Raw genomic sequence first — 18,331 nt, forward strand, 5'->3', positions numbered from 1 at the left:
CTGGGCAACAGAGTGAGACTCCGTCTCACAAAACAAAAAACAAACAAACAAACAAAAAATGAAAATATTCCTAGTTGGGGAAGGATGGCCTAGGTCACAGTTGATTTGGCTCCAAAAACCTTACATCTAGATTGTGCTCTGTTAAGTAGCCAGAGGTTGTAAGTTCAGAATTTGAACCATATTGGCATAGGAGAATCAGAATGCATTAGTGGTATTGCTTCTGGGCAAATAGATTTCAGTATCTAGTTCACACCTTCCTTATTTAGGAACTAGCAGAGAGCATGACGTAATGATCCTACTTGGACTTTGGTGTTAGGCAAAGCTTGGTTCAGATTCTATCTCTGCTGCCTGCCAGGCTTGTGACATTGGGAAAATTGCTTAGCCTCTCTGAACTTTAGGCTTCTCGTTTAGATCACTGTTTCTCAACTGGGAGTGATTCTCATCCTCCAAATTCTCCCAGGGACCATTTAGTAATGTCTGGAGACACTTTTGATTGTCATGACTTGGATGTGGGGATGCTACTGGCATTTAGTGGGCAGAAGCCATGGTTACTGCTAAACATCCTACAGTGCACATTCAGCTCCTCACAACAAAGAGTTATCCAGTCCACAATGTCAATAGGGTTGAGGTTGAGAAACCCTGGTTTCGAGATAATGTATGCAAAGTGTCTGGCTTAAAATAAGTAGATGCTGAATGAATGGTAACTACCATTGTCAAATGATCAATTCAGTGTGGCTGATTAAAACCTAGATTCTGCGGAAATCAAGACCATCCACGTCTGTCTTATATTCAGAAAAAGTCCCTAACAGTGGGAGCCACAATCTGTCAAACAGTTAGCACAGGTATAGCAAAAAGGTTAAAAGTGGTTCCTCTGGAGCCAGCCTGCTTGGGTCCAGATCCTGGCTCTACCATGAACTGCATATGTGTTCTTGAGTAAGTCACTGAACCTCAGCCTACTTATCTATAAAATGGGTACAAAATGATATCCGCCTCACAGGGATGTGTTAAGATACAAAAGAACCCAGTCTGCATAGAAAGTACTCAACTAATATTTGCTGTTATTACTGGGGAGTCGTTATGAGGCTAATGCTGAGAGGGGCACTGGTTTTAATAAGAAGCTCTGAAGTTTTTGATGTGGAATATGAAGGGGAACACACCAAACAGAAATAGATAATCCATGCAGCAGTAGAAAAGTGCATCAACCCACTGAGGACCCACTTTTGGTTGTTGGGCAAGGTGCCAGGTATCTATAACTAACATCTCATTGAATCCACTTCACAGCTCTTTGAAGTGGCTTTTATTAACCTCTTTCAGTCTCACTTTACAGATGTGAAAATAAGCTCAGAACAATTAAAGTAATTTGCCAAAACTCACACAGCCACTAAGTGGCAGGGCTGGGGTTTTGAATCCTAGTATGATTCTGGCGTGTGTTTTTTGTGGACTGAAATTCAGAAATGCTCTACTCAGGGCAAATTCTCAGAATATGACACATTTAACCAGTTTTCTATATGTAAGGAAAGGAAGAGAAATCTAGTAGCTTGGCTGCAACAAATGGCCTGGGGTATGTAGAGAAGAGAGTGACAGGCAATCTGGACAGCAGGATGCAATTAACAGGAGCAGTCCTTGCTTTTTTTTTTTTTTTTTCCATTGACTACTGCTAAATCCAAGGAAGTCACCCTGTATTGCCATAGCAGCATAAAGCTACTTAGGAAGAACATTTCTTGGAAATGTCTGAGGCCTGATAGCCTAAGAGAAAGGATATGGACTCAGTCTCTCCAGGAGAGACTTTATCGAGGGTTCCTCAGACATCCCTCTTTGCCCTAAATGTTTCCATGAGGCTAGTGTGTGCGTGTGTGTGTGTACACATGCGCAAGCATGAGCTTGCACTCCTGCACTTGGGACAGAGGGAGGAAGGGAGAGTGAGAGTGAGAGAGTGTGGGATGGGGCCATAATAGTCTGGGACTGAGAAGCCAGCAGAACCAGGGAAAGGTTCTAGGTAGTTGCTGTCGCCTTCCCCTAAGCAAACAGCTCTATTTAGATAAGAGTGAGAATGGTGCCTAGAAAAAGCCAGAAGGTCTGATTTATCCCAAGACTAGCTGTGTTAAGAGGTTTATGCATCAACACTCAGGGCTGGGGCCCTGGAACAAGTGTTGTTTTGTGGATTTCTGGCTTTCCTGAGGGCCCCCTTCACCTTATCCCGTGTTGGAAGGCACCACACACTGCTCAACCTGGGACAGCCCAGCCATCTGGCCTGCCTACTCTCTTTCAAGCTGAGGTCTTCTTCAGACTTCAGCTTTGTGGCTTTCTGCCTGGAATAATGGGAGCTGAGGCCTTCTCAGAAACCCTGGGCCCCACTCACCCAGCAGAAGCTGAGGAAGAGTTGGTGTCATTGTGTGTCCTGTGTGTTCTGTTGAGGGCGTAGGAGGGTCTGCTCTTCCCTGGGCAGAAATGCTCTCTCAAGTTCACTAACCTGGTTGTTTAAATTTAGGAGAGGAAACAGATGCTGGCTGGGGCGGAAGTCTAAGGAGAAGAAGGGGTCTTGGCAGTGGTTTGCTGAGGCTGATAAGAGCATGAGATGTGCTCCAAGCCCGGCCTCTGCTGATTTGCTTTTGGGCCTTTCTGACGTCGCCCTGAGCCATCACCATCAGAACTTGGCTTTTCTGCAAGTTCCTCCTCCTGACTGACCTGGAGGGGGTGCTATTTTTAAGTTGATCTTTGTGACTTCCTTTTGGCTCGCATTCCCACTCCCCTCTCTCAAATGCCCTGAGAGCAGCTTCCTGCTTAGGCCAACTTTAGCACAAGGTGCTGCCTGCAAGGCCCTGGGAGGTGAGGGCCGTCTGCCCTGGACCGCGGCCCTGCCAACAGGGGTGCTGAGGGCGCTGTCCTGGCAGGCAGGGGGCAAACCCAATTGCTCTCATGACGGGGTTGTGCAGAAGACTCCCAGCCTCCTAGAGACTCGCCTCAGATCAGTCCTCCAGCAGGAATCATGCGGTCCCACCTGCAGGTCCCCGCCGCTCCCTGACATATAAATGGTAGGAACGCCGCGGTCAGTTCCTCCAGTCTGGGCTGGGGCTGTGCTGACCTCTGCGAGCTGCGGGGAGCACCCCTCCCTCCGGCCTCCCCGGCTCCCGGAGTTCCGGAGGAGTGCGTCCGGCCGGCGCAGCACCAGCATCCTCAAATTGTGTCTCGGATGAATCAGGTCGACAGTCCCGCCCCCTCCACCAGCCGCAGTAGAGCAAGGGAGAAGAGCCGACGCCACTGCGACTTCTGGGGGGTTGTCGGGGCCACAGTCTCCGGCGCCAGGGCCCCCTCAGCGCTGCTCCTGGGCAGTCTCTGTGTCCTCCTTCCCAGGCTCAGGGAGCGGCCCGTGCTGCCGCGGAACCCAGCCGCTGCCAGGAGGCCCGGTGCTCATCGCCTCTGGCACAAGGGGCAGCTGGCTGCTGCAGAGACCTCCTTCCTTGTCATCTGCTGAAAGGGGACTGGCAGCGTCCCCAACTCCCTTCGGGGAACACCAATCTCTACAACCAGGGCATGAACAGCCTCTCAGCGGCGACTCCTTCCTCACACAAGCAGGGCTGAGGACCGCAGGCCACAGGGTAGGGAACTGGCACTTCCCCAAGGCGCAAGAGAAGCCAGTCTCAGTTTTTAGTAGGTGGGAGTTCTGGTTCAGCGACCCCAGTGAAATCAGGCAGGAAGAGCCAGTCGATCTTCCCCCTTGCGCCCACCACTGTGATGCTCAGAAAATCATTTCCAGGTTAGTCTGGGTCAAGAAACTAGGTCTCACTCTAGAGATTCCCTCCGCAGTGGAAGAGCTGACCAAGGGCTGTCTTTCTGTTGAATTCAGGATTCTAAACTCTCAGTCTCTGTTTCCCATCTGCAGAAATGAGCAAATCCCACTTCTCAAGGTTGCAATTGGATTCAATGTGGGGTTCCAGGCAGTGTAACACAGGTGGCTGGGCATGGGACTGCCTGAGGTCAAGACGGGCTCTGCCCTTTGCTAGCAGTGCAAACTTGGGCAAGTTGCTTGACCTTGCTCAATGTCAATATTCTTATCTGTGAAAAGAAGAGGTGATGAAAATGACAGGCTCTATTATAGGGCTATGTCAAGGATCAAGGGAGAGCCTCTGACAAGAGTGTTCCAAGGTTAATGAAAGATTAGAGGATGTGCTAGTGTGGTCCAGGCCCCGAGAGAGCCCTGGAGTGTTACCATTATTGTGTTACTGCATGGGGAAGTCTGAGCATGGCTCCTGGCTTTAAGGGAGGCATGACTCTTTTTACCATAACTTTAAGGGAGGCAGCATGGTATGATGTGTGTGTGTGTGTGTGTATGTGTGTGTGTGTTCCCACACTGTATGCACACTCATATACTAGCAGTAAGGTGATGGCAGTTCTGGGTATGGTTCAGACTTTGCTGCTGCTTTTTTTTTTAAGTCAAGGTCTCATCCTGTCACCCAGGGTGGAGTGCAGTGATGGTGTGATCCTTGCTTACTGCAGCCTCAACCTCCCAGGCTTGACCTCCCTGACCTCCCAAGTAGCTGGGACTGCAGGTGCAGGTCTATAATTTTTTACACCACGCCCAACTAATTTTTTCTGAATTTTTTTTTGTAGAGACAGGGACTTGCTATGTTGCTTATGCTGGTCTTGAACTCCTGGGCTCAAGCAATCCACCTGTCTCGGCCTTCCAAAGCACTGGGATCACAGGTGTGAGCTGCCGCACATCCCAGACTTTACTTGTAGCTACTACATCTACTCCCTCTTTGGGCCTTTGTCATCATCTCTGAAATGGCGAGTTGCACCTATTGCTTTCTACAAGCCATTTTGGCTTTACCACACAAGAGTTTAACATCTTAAATGATATTTATAAAAGGGTATGTGCATCCTCCCTTCATTTGGTCAAGACATTGCAAAGAGTGAATGTTTGGAAAGTAAAAGAAGGGATGGGGTTGTGAGGCCCATGTGCCTATGTGCAGTTTTCTGTTGAGGCTTCACCCTTTGCCCTCCTCCCTGAAATTCTTGGACCTTCTTCCCACAGCCCCTCCCACCAGCTCACATGCAACCGCACCCCAACTAGGGGATGCCCTGCCTCCCTGCAGATGTTTCCAGTTTGCAGACAGCATGGAGTTCACGTTGGTCATTTGTTCCATTTGCTCATAAACAACAGCTAGCATTATTGGCAGGAAATGGAGAGGGTGCCAACTCCGAGATAACACAAAAAGCCCTAGTCATGTGCACTAGGCGTGGGTGGGGTAGAGGGAGGGAGGGGGCATAGGATGGACCATCTGCAGTGACCTAGAGTTCTGTTGGCCCTGCTGAAGTCACGGTCACTGAAACCGTGTCGAACTTTCCTCTGGGACTGAGCAGGCCAGTTGACTTATCTTAGAGGGACAAGAACAGAATGAGATTTTATCTTGGAGGCCTGGGAGAGAATGGAGAGCCTGGCTCCCCAGCCAAGCCCTGAGGCTAAACTCCCAACCTAGAATAAATTTTATTTATTTACTTCTTTGAAAGCAGAAATGTTACCAGGGTTAATGAAAGATTAGAGGATGTTTTGTATTTCAGGTCAAGAGAAAATACAAATAAATGTAATGCAAATTAAATTACTGGCCTCATGTGCCTCCGTGTTTGCCAATGTGCAGTTGTTTTGGCTGGAGTTGGCTGTAATATCCCCACTTGTTGCTGTTATTCAGCAACCCTCACACCCTGTGCAGGAGGTGGCCCCGTTATAGTAGTGAGTAGTGCTGAGTGATCCGCCAGGCCTTCTAAAATGAATGACACTCAAGAAACAGAAACTGTGATTATTGCTCTGAATACTCTAGTTCTTGATATCTGGCTTTAGAGGGCTTCACCTGCAGCAACTGAGGTGGCCTGGGTGGCTCTTGGGGGCTGGTGACCTGGAAGACTAAATGTCTGGAAGCTGTGAACTGTCAGACCTGGGGCAGCCTTTCCCCGGGGTTCACAAAGTCCACCCAGCAGGCCTGCTTATGCTGACAAACCACTGCTTCTTGGCAAGGGTGGAGAAAGGAGAGGAAAATGGTACCGCCTCCCACAGTCTCTTTTGGATACTTCCTATTTCTAAAGCTGGAGGTACCACTGGGGCAGTTGGAACAGGGATAGAGCACCTCCAGAGAAAGACTGAGACAATCAGCCCTTCAGAAACACAGGGTCTATGGAACACACCCTTGTGGCTTCCCAACAAGTCTGTATCTCACAGTTCAGTAGCCCACAGGGTGGTGGGTGTGGAATGACTTTCCTTTAATTCAACCTCTACCAAGCACCTTGTAAGTGGAAGTGGAGCACTGGTTGGGCACTGGAGTGGCTCTGATAGTGAAACATCAACCCCCAACCCCACCCAGCTGCAGCACTCACATTCCTGGTAGCTGCCCAAGGTGGTGGTGCAGGGGACCAAGTGCTGTGCCAACTGCTGTGCCTGGGTTACTTCATCCAGTCCGCAGAGGGGTATCTTATTTATCAAAGGGGGAAATGAAGGCACAGAGATCAAGCAGTTTGGCCAAGGTCATCCATTTAGACACAGAGTTCAAAATAAGAAAGACACAGCATATTCAGAAACACATGGCTGGAGCCTGACAGTGATTTCTCCTCTGGAGCACGTTGGGGTAAGTGGAGTGGGGCGGGCCTGATGCCCAGTGAGGAGGCACTAGAGTACGTGCTATGCTGGACGCACAGGTGGCTGTGTCTCACTGCTGCTGAACATCCATTAGGCACAGCTTGAGAGGGCCTGAAAGGCACTGCTGATGTGGGTAATGTAACTGATTAGCACCCACTATTCTACCCACCAGCATGGGTTGACTGGCCAACTGGCAAAGGGCAAGTGCAGTGATGAGGAAGGAAGGGTCAGCTGTGTGCTTGATTGGAGGGCCCTAAGCTCTTTGGCCCAGGTTTCAGAAAACGGGGACAGAGTGACAAACGAGCCAGTGAAGGGGGCTTCCTAGCAAAAAAACCTGGCTGCTTTTCTAGTTTTGACCCTGAACTGGCTACTCTGGGCCTCCGTTCCCTCTGGTGTTACATCTTACTCCAAATGTGTTGTGTCCTAAAAACCCCATCATGAACACTGTGATTTGGGGCAAGATCAGTGGTCAGTGAAGAGGAGTAATGTGTCAGACTAAGCTGGTAACTAGGGCCAGAGGTGGTTCCAGGTCTGGCAGATAGAACTGTGAACAAGACAAGCAAGGGGACAGACCAAAGACAAGTAAATGAACAAATGAGCTCTGACTGCGAAAGGTGTGGCATAGGAAATAAACAGAGAGGATGAAGAGAGCATGTGGACGTGTGTGTGTGTGTGTGTGTGTGTGTGTGTGTGTGTAAAGGGCACCATTTGAGATAGATCACAGAGATGAGGGAATGAAATGGTTGTTATAGGTAAAAATGCTGAAATAGCAACTGTAATGTAAATATTAGACATTCTGTCTGAGGTTTCCTTTAACTAGACCCAAATAGGTCACGTGGTGTTTTCTATCTGTACTGGTTTGTGATTGAAGTCAGAAGACGCAAAAACCTGCTTTTTGTTGAGGAAGAGGTCTTCCAAATATCCCTTCTGATTCCTCACTGGACATAGAGAGGTATAGCCAGCATTCTTACAGGTAAGGAGAAGACAGACCTGAGAATACTACATAATACATTCAACTGGAATTTATTGCAGGTTTCTTCTGTGGCAGGTATATTTTAGGCTCTTCATGCTTTGGGGAGAAGGGAAGTGGGAGGAAGACACAAAAATGAATAAGACATAATTTCTTCATTTAAGGAGTTTACCAGCTAGTGGGAGAAGCAGTCATGTAAATAAATAACTACAGAATAGTGTAGTAAGTGCTCCAAGAGAGGAATGTGTAAAGCGATGTGGGCGTGCAGAGGAAGAAGCCATCAACTCAGCCTGACAGTAACTTCAGTACTTTGTGGAAATAGGTGGGGTGCACATCAATAAAAATACTTTCTTCCTGGGGGAATCATAGCATTATGGTTTACCCAGTGCGATTCCTAAGGAAGCGTTTCCTAAATATTGCTGGATGTGGGTGCCCGTGAGTGCTGTATTAAAAGACTCACTTCAAATGAGGGGACATTTTCAGTCTCATCAGTTTTTCTCTTTTGCCAAAATTGATCATCGAAAATGTTATTTTGGACCACTTGTGGGAGAAAAAAATCCTCACCCCCAAATCATGGGGGTAGTGACAGGTATCCCTGCATGACAGACTGGACCGATCAACCTGCAATATGCCTGAAAATATACGCGTACTCCTTCTAATGTGAGTTCTATGGAGTCATTTCTTATACCTTGCACACTGCCAAAAATGATGTGCAGCTCCTCATGAAAAACAGGGCCTGACAGAATTACTAAAACACCGGTAGCCAAGGAATGATATGGGGCACAAAGGCATCCTAGAAAACCTAAGCCAATTGTGATTACCGAGACCGAACATCGGCTCTGACACTCCTGGCTGCTCACACACAAATGAATGAGACAAAGCTCTGCCACTAACCAGATGAACAAGGCAGTCTAGTTTATTAAGAAAAACGACCTCTTTTCTAGCACTAAAACTCCTCAGAGAAATTTATCCTATGAAACTTTATGTAAGAGACATAGCAACAGATAGTATTTTTGATCATGATGAAACACCGAGACATACTTCATAGGACAGTTTTTTTATATTAACCTTTCATAAAAAGCAGAGGGACTAAGGTCATCTGGGAAGACATTTCAGCAGGGAACTAAAGTAAAACGGTTTTGCAGTGCTGTTGTCTGATCAGGGAGTAGACGCAGGAGTTGCGGGTAGGGAGTGTAGAGGAAGGGCCTGTTGGCTGCTCTCCATGGGCCTGGAATAAAACTCTTGGCTGAGCTTTGACAGGAGCTGGAGAGTAGACAATTGACACAGAATGCACGGCCTTCAATATCTGGCCCAGCCTAGGAAGCAAGTCTACCCATTAGGATACTGAAGAATGTCTGCCCAAAACGGCAATTTGGGTTTTGGCATAATTGATATTGGACTGTTTTTGTGTGGCTCATTGAAAGAGCCAGGGCTTTGCAGCCAAGATAGACTTCGGTTCAGGCCCTAGCTCTGCCATTTGCTGCTGTGCTGCCCAGAGTGAGTCAATTCTCTCCTAGCCTTAGTTTTCTATCTGTGAAATGGATCTAATAATACTTCCCAGCAGGACTGATATAGAATTGTGAGTGATGTATGCAAAACACCTGGCATAGTGCCTGGCACATGTGAATTGGCATTTTATCAATGGCAGCTCTTACAGTAATAATTACGAAAGGACCTTGTGCAGTAGGAGGGGAAGACACATGCCATCAAAATCAGGAGGTTGCTTATCTCCCACTGTGGCGGTAAGGTTTGCATGCAATTCCGTAAGAAGTTTTGTCCCATTTGGTAGGTAGCAGGTTAAAAGAAGGAGATCAGGATATTGCCCTACTGTAAACATTTGGGATCAGTAGTTGGTATATCCAGAACTCATTCCTACGCCTCCCGGTGTTTAGATAAAGGGCATGAGAATCAACATCAGGAACCAAAGTCTTCCTGGGTGAAATCAAGGGATGAGGCCCTACCACTGTGATAGGGGTGGGGACACCCGGCCTGAGCACCCAGAAGCCGAGGACTGTGATAAAGAGGAGGCTGGGTGGCCAAGAGACATGAGGGCATTTGGAGAAATCTTGGAAGCTCTCCAGCAAAGGCTGGGAAAATTGACCAGTGGGACCTGAGCTCACAGGAGGGGAAGGATAGGTCAGAAGTTGACAGGTGCCAAGGGAAGGATCAATGACGTATGTGGCTAAAAATTCCACTGCAACCCCCTACTGGCAAATCCCTCCTGGTCTTCCCCATTCTCATCTTAAGCGAGGAGACCAGGAGCTGGGCTCCCATCCTGGTGCTGCTTTTGTTTGTTTGTTTGTTTGTTTGTTTGAGAGGGAGTCTCGCTCTGTCGCCCAGGCTGGAGTGCAGTGGTGCGATCTCACCTCACTGCAACCTCCGCCTCCCGGGTTCAAGCAATTCTCCTGCGTCAGCCTCCTGAGTAGCTGGGATTACAGGCGCCCGCCACCACGCCCAGCTAATTTTTGTATTTTTAGTAGAGACGGGGTTTCACCACGTTGGCCACGCTGGTCTAGAACGCCTGACCTCGTGATCCGCCCGCCTCGGCCTCCCAAAGTGCTGAGATTACAGGCATGAGCCACCGCGCCTGGCGGTGTATGATCCTGAGCAGGTCACTCATTCTGATGAGATTGATGATACCTGCCTTGTGGGGTTGTTGAGTTAATTCAGTAAAGTTGATTGTGGGAGGAGCTTTGCACATGACAAAGCAAAACACAAATACTGTGTTTATTGGAACAGTCACAGGTTTGAAAGGCAAAGATGCTTCTCAACCTTCTGGAGTCAGGAGGACTGAATTTGGTACTGCCCAGGAATATTCTATGGGATTGGATTGACTTCAGGCAGTTGGCTACCTATTCTCGACCCCTTTGCCTTCCCTTAATTCTCACTTCTTTCATTTTCCGCACCATCTGAGGTTGCTGGTTAAGCAGTTTCAAAGGAGCGTTTCAAGTTCTTCCCGTTTTCTTTCTCGGCAGCAGCCTGGGTCCCGAATGACAACAGAAACGTGCTGCCCTCTGGTGGCCACCATTGAGCATAGCGCCTCAGCTGGGACGCAGGAGTCATTCTTTCAGACACTTGAAGCTGATGCTACCGTGCTAAGTCTCCGGCAGCTGAAACGCTTCCTCACTTTCTGAGTGCCTTGAGTTCAGTTAGCTGAACCCTTCTCTTTCCCCCAGAGCCTGGAGACCTCCTGACACACTCGGTGTGGGTGGGGGGCTCTGGTGGGTGAGGCTGAGCGCCCAGAGCAGCTCCCCTTCGTGGGGCAGGATTTCCTGTTGCTCAGAGTGAAGGAACCTTGACCTCCCTTTCCAGGCCTCACCCTCCCTCCCACCAACACTGGCATGGAGTGAAACTCCTTGTGCTCAGACTACAGCCTGTGAGTCTTGGGGTCCTTGGATTGGCCTCAGTGGCTGGGCCCTGGTTAGAAGGCCCGTGTGGACAGAGGCTCCAGATCAGCCCCCGGCGCGGGAAAGCCCAGCCTGACCCCCGGGGCTTGATGGAGAGGCAGAGCCCGGAAAGTGGTGGGGGAGGGGCCTAGGAAGCGCCACCTTCAGGGCTGACCCTGAGCACTTGTCTTTTCTAAGCCTCAGCTGTCGGCTAGCAAACATGAAGCACTATAAAAATGTAAGGCTTTGGGGAAGTGGTGATGGGGCCAAGAGGAAGTGAGCAAGCTGATTTTGTGCAACTCTGCAGACGGCCGTGGGGTGGGAGACAGCCTTGGGCAGAAGCCCCACCTTTCGCCTGCCTGACATCCGGTCTTAGCTGCCCGTGGACCAGCTCTAGGGCTCCAGAGGCCTTTTCCCTGGGCTCCTGCTAACACTGCATCTTGCTGTTTTTGTAGGCTGGCAACTGGTGTTTTTTAGGATTTTCTGAGAAGCTGCAAAGGATCAGATGAATCATCTCTGCTGCCAGCCTCTCAGATTATTAAGCGGAACCCCAAGGGCAAGGTTGCAGCCTTGTGGTTGAGCTGTGCCCAGTGGCATCAGACCCAAGTAGGCCCCAGGCCAGGGTTTGGGACAGGTGAGGCCTTTCCCCTCCAGTCACTCCTCCTGTGATTTAAGCCAATGGTTTCTCCTAGATCTTTGCTTCCCTGATGGAGTTCAGGTTCTTTTAGTAGAATTTTAAAATTTATTTTTAATTAAAAAAAAATAGAGGTGGGGTCTCAGTATGTTGGCCAGGTTGGTCTTGAGCTCCTGGCCTCAAGCAATCCTCTCACCTCAGCCTCCCAAAGTGCTAAGGTTGCAGGCTGAGCCACCACACCCAGCCTCTTCTAGTAAAATTGAAAACAGCCATGGCCTTTCTTTTAGGTGGGAAATTCTCCCGAACCACAGTTAACTACAGTTAACATATATATATATACACACACACACATATATGTGTGTGTATATATGTATATATGTGTATATATGTATGTGTGTATATATATGTGTGTGTGTGTGTATATATATATATATATATTTTTTTTTTTTAAGAAAAAAATTGTACCTTGATCCAATAAAAATGGTTTCCTTTCTGGCCCAGAGCTCACCTTGGGGCCCCAGCCTTACCAGCGACCTGCTCATGCAGTCATCTCTCTGGTCCTGCCATCTCTTCCTAGCTCAGAGCAGTTGCCAAATCTACATTATACTTGCGCTTTGTGCCCATAGTCTTGGTGGCTACTTTCTTTTTTAGATCTGAGAATACTGATCTCTACCGATTTTGATAGCATGGCAACATCAAACCCAGGGACTCCTTGTACTTTTGAAAGGTTTGTAGAGTTTATTTGCTCATTTACTTACTGAGGGCTGCCATTCAGAACCTGGGCTCCGAAGCAGAAGCCTGGGTTTGAATGCTAGCTTCGCCACTGCCTAGCTTACAACTTTGGGCAAGTTATTTAACCCCGCTGAGCCTCAACTTGCTCAGCATAATGGTAGTATCTATTTCATTTGAGAGCATTGAATGAGTCTGTGAATAGAAGCTGCTTAACACTGAGTAGTTGGTGTGATGCAGAGCACTTAAGAGTCCTCACTGATTTATTGTTTCCTTATATACCCAATGCCTAGTTTATGCCACCTGATTCACTGAAGTGCTTTCCTATTCATTCATCAAAAATGTACTGAGCACCTATGATCTGCCAGGCATCATAGTAGGGGTGAGAAATGCAGAAATGGAAAGTGGTGGTCCCTGTCCTCCAGGAACTTACAGGCTAAGCGGGAAAGTCATATACACACAGCACAGTGCGGTCCCAGAGGAGAGGTGAAGACTGGGAAGTTTTCTTCAAGGTCCTGTTGGGTAACAGTCTTGGAGGAAAAGTATTTGTTTTCTAGATGGACTTGGGGGAGAAGGGCCCTGCAAACCAGACAAAGAGTGTGTGCACAGGGGAGAGGAAGTGGAAGAGAATGACTCTGAGCCACGAGTTGCTCAGTGTAGTGCAGCCAATGGTGTCTGTGCGGACCCAGGTGACAGGAGACTGCAGAGGCTGGGAGACCCATCAGAAGGGTATAAGCCACTCTAAGGAGTCTGGACTTGATCCTAAGGCAATGTGCAGACCAAATGGTTTAGAAGGGGCAGGGGTCATCCTGGGCATCGAGCTCTGGCGTGGTTCCTCTGGTTGCCTGAGGCACCGAGTAGGAGGCTGCAGCATCTCCTACGTGAGATGTGATGAAGCACATGACCAAGAGTGGCTGTGCGCCATGGGCTGTGGGTGCAGCGGTAGGAATGGGCAAATGAAGTGACCTTCTGCCCCAGCCTCTCTGTCCTCTTTCCCAGATTGCCTTTTGGTTTTCAATCTAGGGCCAGGTTCCAGGCCAAAATGTTAAGTGACTGTGAAAGTCCTTCCCCTCGGTTCTCAGATCACCCCACCCAGCAATGATGGACCTTGTCTATTCAGAGAACATGAAGGAAGGGCTTCTCTTGTTCACAGAAAAGAAACCCCCATGGTATGTGCAGAGAATTCTGAGGTTAGAATTCCCAGATGGGCAGAGGTGGCTGGGCTGGTGACCCTAAGTGTGTCTCCTGCCTTTATTCTCTCTAGTGGGTTATTCTTTCATGTGGTATCTTGCCTACAGCATGCTGTGTTTGGACACAAACCCCTTTCCTTGGTTTCTCTGACCCAGCTGAGATGGACTGATTCCAAAAGAACTCACCTATGTACTGGAGTAGGGGAGGGAGGGTTTTTTGCAGTATTTAACTAAGGTTCAAAGAGTGCTATATAGTGAGAAAGGCTTCTTTTTTTTTTTTTTTTTTTTTTTTGGCAGCGTGCAGCCTCCTAGAAATTTCTGTTGGTAACTTCCTTCTCTGAAGCACAGATAAAGACAACAATTACAGTAGAAACATTTATGAGAGACACATTGGAGGCCGATGAAGCTTTTCAAGTTCCAGCAGTGCAGGGATGTGGGCAGAACTGACATTGGAAAATACTAGAATGATGGAAATTCAGTTGGAGAGGACTGCCCTTTTTAATGTCTGGGGAGTTTGCTCAGGGAGAAATGACAAGCCTGGCGGGGGCGAGTATGGGATTTGGTAAGACTTGGATCAACTTGGGATACAGGGTGGGGGTCGGGAGTGGAATCAATGAATGATGCCAGAGCAGAGCAACTAACAAGAGGACCCTGATGAGCCCCAGGCAGAGGCGTCTCCCTTATGCCCCACTCCGAAGTGTTTGTTAGTAAACACCAGAACACTGTTGTTGTTACTGCTGAATTTTATTTTGGGCTGTACATATTTAGATGCTTAAGGTAAAAATGATAAAGCCCTCAAGCCACTGTGTGGGCTTGGGTCCAAGTGTTCCTTCTTGCTGTCTCTCTAACACGCCTGGTTAAAATAATCCCTTTGGATGGTGCTGAGAAGCACCTGAACCAGGTGGGCTCCCCAAATAACAATGGCGTGCAAGTGTCTGGTTCCCAGAAGTTGGTGACTAGGTAAGCAGCTTCAGGGAGAGGGGGCTGATTCCCAGACAGTCGCCTGTTCCTGCGGGGATGGGGCTGAGGCTTGGGGAGTGTGGGCAGGAGGATATGCCATTTGATTCTGTTGCACACATTCTTTTCCCTTCTTTCTGTATGTCTGGTCATTCTGCTATTCTGTCGTTCCTCACATAGGTTGGACATTGGCCGGCTGCCAGTGTAAGTGCCAGTGTGATTTTGCTAGGGTGTGAGCTGAGAAAGAGAGGTGGAGGCTAAGCAGGTGTGATGCTTCTCAGAGGTGCTGAGTTTTTGCCCTTCTGAGCAGGGAATCTTTGCTTATCCCTTTGACCAAGGATCTTTGCTGCAAAGGCTGGGTATCGGCTGTGCTCAGCAAAGCGTCAACTCATGCAAGAACTTAGCAGGAATAGTTCTGGCTAAGGTTAGGAGGCTGCCACCAAAGTCTCTTTTTTGTTCCTCTTCTTCTCCTGTTTGCCTCCTTATCATGAGATCTTTTTGCTAAGCTGGCAGAAAGATTGCATAGTCAGTGCTTCCAGCTCCGCTCCCACCTGATCCTGCACTGTCATCTGGTCCCTGAATGAATGAACTCTGATACCCAATCTTGTCTCGAGCCTTCTCTGTGCCACTCATGGCTCCTCTTCTGCTCTTTCCATCTTTTTGCTGAGAGTTCTGGGCTCTGTACTTCCTCTTGGCCCATCTCACTTCCTGAAACACCCCTGAAGAGGGTTGCTTATCTTGATGGAACTCAAAAAGCCAAAAAGCTGCAGGCAGAGGCCTTGAGGACATCTGTTTGGGGAACTAAGAGCAGCAGCACTTTCAGATTCAGTCCATATAGAGCTGTCCTACAGCGTTCTGGAAACTTGAGGATGTGCGGCGCATAAAGGGGCTGGAAGTGACCCACCTGTGATGAGCCCTTTCTAAGGAGAGGGGTTTCCAAGAGATCACCCCACCAGAAAAGGGTAGGAATGAGCAAGTTGGGAATTTTAGACTGTCACTGCACATGGACCTCTGGGAAGACATCTGGTGAGAGCTAGGCCCACTGGCCCTACAGACGGATCTTGTTGGCTCACCTGTCCCTGTGGAGGTTCCCCTGGGAAGGCAAGATGCCCAACAACAGCACTGCTCTGTCATTGGCCAATGTTACCTACATCACCATGGAGATTTTCATTGGACTCTGCGCCATAGTGGGCAACGTGCTGGTCATCTGCGTGGTCAAGCTAAACCCCAGCCTGCAGACCACCACCTTCTATTTCATTGTCTCTCTAGCCCTGGCTGACATTGCTGTTGGGGTGCTGGTCATGCCTTTGGCCATTGTTGTCAGCCTGGGCATCACAATCCACTTCTACAGCTGCCTTTTTATGACTTGCCTACTGCTTATCTTTACCCACGCCTCCATCATGTCCTTGCTGGCCATCGCTGTGGACCGATACTTGCGGGTCAAGCTTACCGTCAGGTAGCCTGCGGCGTGGGGTGGGCAGCAATTGAGGCAGCTGGGAAATGAGGCTACAAAGCCCAGAGCCCAGACTTTTTGAGTAAAAATGTATCCAAATTGGCCCTTGATGTTGAAAGAGGGCAATAAGTGTCTTTTTGTGATATGGTCTGTGAGGGGGTTAGCAACAACGGGCTGGGATTCAGGAGCTAGAATCAGAGGAATGCTCCAATCCTTTCTCCACTGACTAGGGGTGGGTGCTCAATCCCTCCAGCTGTAATTACTAATCCTTGGCTTAAAATGATGAAATCTTGATGCATCTTTAATTAGTAAAAAATGCTCTTCAGTTTTAGAAATGGTAAAAGCCTACTAGATAAGACTTATTATTTTAGGAGAAGCAGGCAGATAAAAATAAGAGGAGATAAACTGATGGTTCTGTTGTTTTGCAAATGTAGGTTATTATTTTATCTTTGCTTCCTATTCTGTGCCCACTTCAATGTTGAGAAAGGGATTCTTGGAATATATATATATTCCAATATATATTTATTTATGATGTTAAATATATATATCCTATATATATTTATTATGTTAAATATATATATCCTATATATATTTATGATGTTAAATATATATATCCTATATATATTTATGATGTTAAATATATATATCCTATATATATTTATGATGTTAAATATATATATCCTATATATATTTATGATGTTAAATATATATATCCTATATATATTTATGATGTTAAATATATATATATCCTATATATATTTATGATGTTAAATATATATATCCTATATATATTTATGATGTTAAATATATATATCCTATATATATTTATGATGTTAAATATATATATCCTATATATTTATGATATTAAATATATATATCCTATATATTTATGATATTAAATATATATCCTATATATATTTATGATATTAAATATATATCCTATATATATTTATATTAAATATATATATCCTATATATATTTATGATATTAAATATATATATCCTATATATATTTATGATATTAAATATATATCCTATATATATTTAATATAATATATATATCCTATATATTTATTATATTAAATATATAACCTATATATATTTATTATATTAAATATATAACCTATATATATTTATTATATTAAATATATAACCTATATATATTTATTATATTAAATATATATCCTATATATATTTATTATATTAAATATATATCCTATATATATTTATTATATTAAATATATATCCTATATATATTTATTATATTAAATATATATCCTATATATTTATTATAATAAATATATATATCCTATATATATGTATATTTTTCCTCCTCCTCCTGAGATGTGAGAGCTTTTTTCGTAAAAATATTCTTCATTACATGTGACCATATGAATAGAACGAACTGCCAAATGGAGAAATCTACTTCCCCGGGTGACCTAAATTGCATTGGTCTCGTGTTTCTCGTCACTTCTCTGGAGGAAAGAGCAGAGTGAGGGAGCTACAAACAAGCTTTAGATGTAGACAGTCTGGGTTCAAATCCCAGATTAGAGATCTGATCTTGAACAAGTTGTTTAACTTTATCTCCTTTGGTTTCCACTCTGTATCACAGTGGTTACGATGCTCGGAACTCAGACTTACCTTGTTTTAGTTTTAGCCCCACCACTTCTAACTTGTAGAAGTTACTTGTTTGTGTTTCACTTTTTAATCTACAAAATGGGGATAATTGCACTATCCTCATAAGATGAAATGCGTTAACATATGTAAAGCTCTTAGAAACATACCTGTCACACAGTCTGTGCTTAATAAATGGTGGCTATCATTACTATTATTTTCACAATTGCCATCAATAAAATTGAGGTTATAATAAAATGTCTCCTGTTTGTTGTGAGATTTAATTGAGATAAAAATCTACTGATACTTAACTATATTTGTTTCCTTTTTGTGGTCTGTATAGGCTGCTGTCAGGAAGGACAGTTTAAGGAGAAATGGGGACTCTTACTGGATGAGTCTTTTAAGGTCTCTGAAACACTTCAATACAATTTTGTAACTTCATTGATTCATTTAACTCAAATACCAAGTATGGATGCCCATGAAGATAGAGAAGCAGGAGCAGGCACAGGTAGAGGGGAAGTGTCAGGAGGCATAGTATAATTTATGAGAATCTGCACAACAGCCAAACAGAACAGTGCCAAGAACAGCAGGCAAGCTTGCTTTGAGAATATCATTTCTCACCAGGCAGACAATCCTAGGAGACTTAGATGAATCTCAGCTCCCAGGAATTGAATAATTCTTGGGCTTACACCTTATTGGGAACAGAAGGAGTAAACTGAGTTTAAGGGGGACTTAAACTGCTGAATTCACCTGTGGATGTTTTTGAGTTAAAAA

The 18,331-nt window shown here is 46.1% G+C and overlaps 1 protein-coding gene across 5 annotated transcripts in view; it reads left to right on the forward strand.

Annotated features, from left to right (window-relative positions):
* The window catches only part of LOC101127788 (adenosine receptor A3), a 78,604-nt gene that overhangs the window by 42,679 nt on the left and 17,594 nt on the right, over window positions 1-18,331 (forward strand). Inside the window, exons 1-2 of one of the 5 annotated variants that reach the window (XM_019017968.2) lie at window positions 15,924-15,947; window positions 17,901-17,962. The exons of 1 other annotated variant lie outside the window; for it this stretch is intronic. In XM_019017968.2, the coding sequence (XP_018873513.1) occupies window positions 17,949-17,962 (14 nt within the window). In that variant the 5' untranslated portion in view covers window positions 15,924-15,947; window positions 17,901-17,948. Of the gene's footprint in view, window positions 1-15,268; window positions 15,948-17,900; window positions 17,963-18,331 lie in introns of those variants that run through there. 3 more of the 5 variants (XM_004026345.4, XM_055354782.2, XM_019018105.4) reach the window with 3 other exon arrangements.

The sequence above is a fragment of the Gorilla gorilla genome, chromosome 1 (genome assembly GCF_029281585.2).
Source record: "Gorilla gorilla gorilla isolate KB3781 chromosome 1, NHGRI_mGorGor1-v2.1_pri, whole genome shotgun sequence".
Taxonomy (NCBI): Eukaryota; Metazoa; Chordata; class Mammalia; order Primates; family Hominidae; genus Gorilla; species Gorilla gorilla.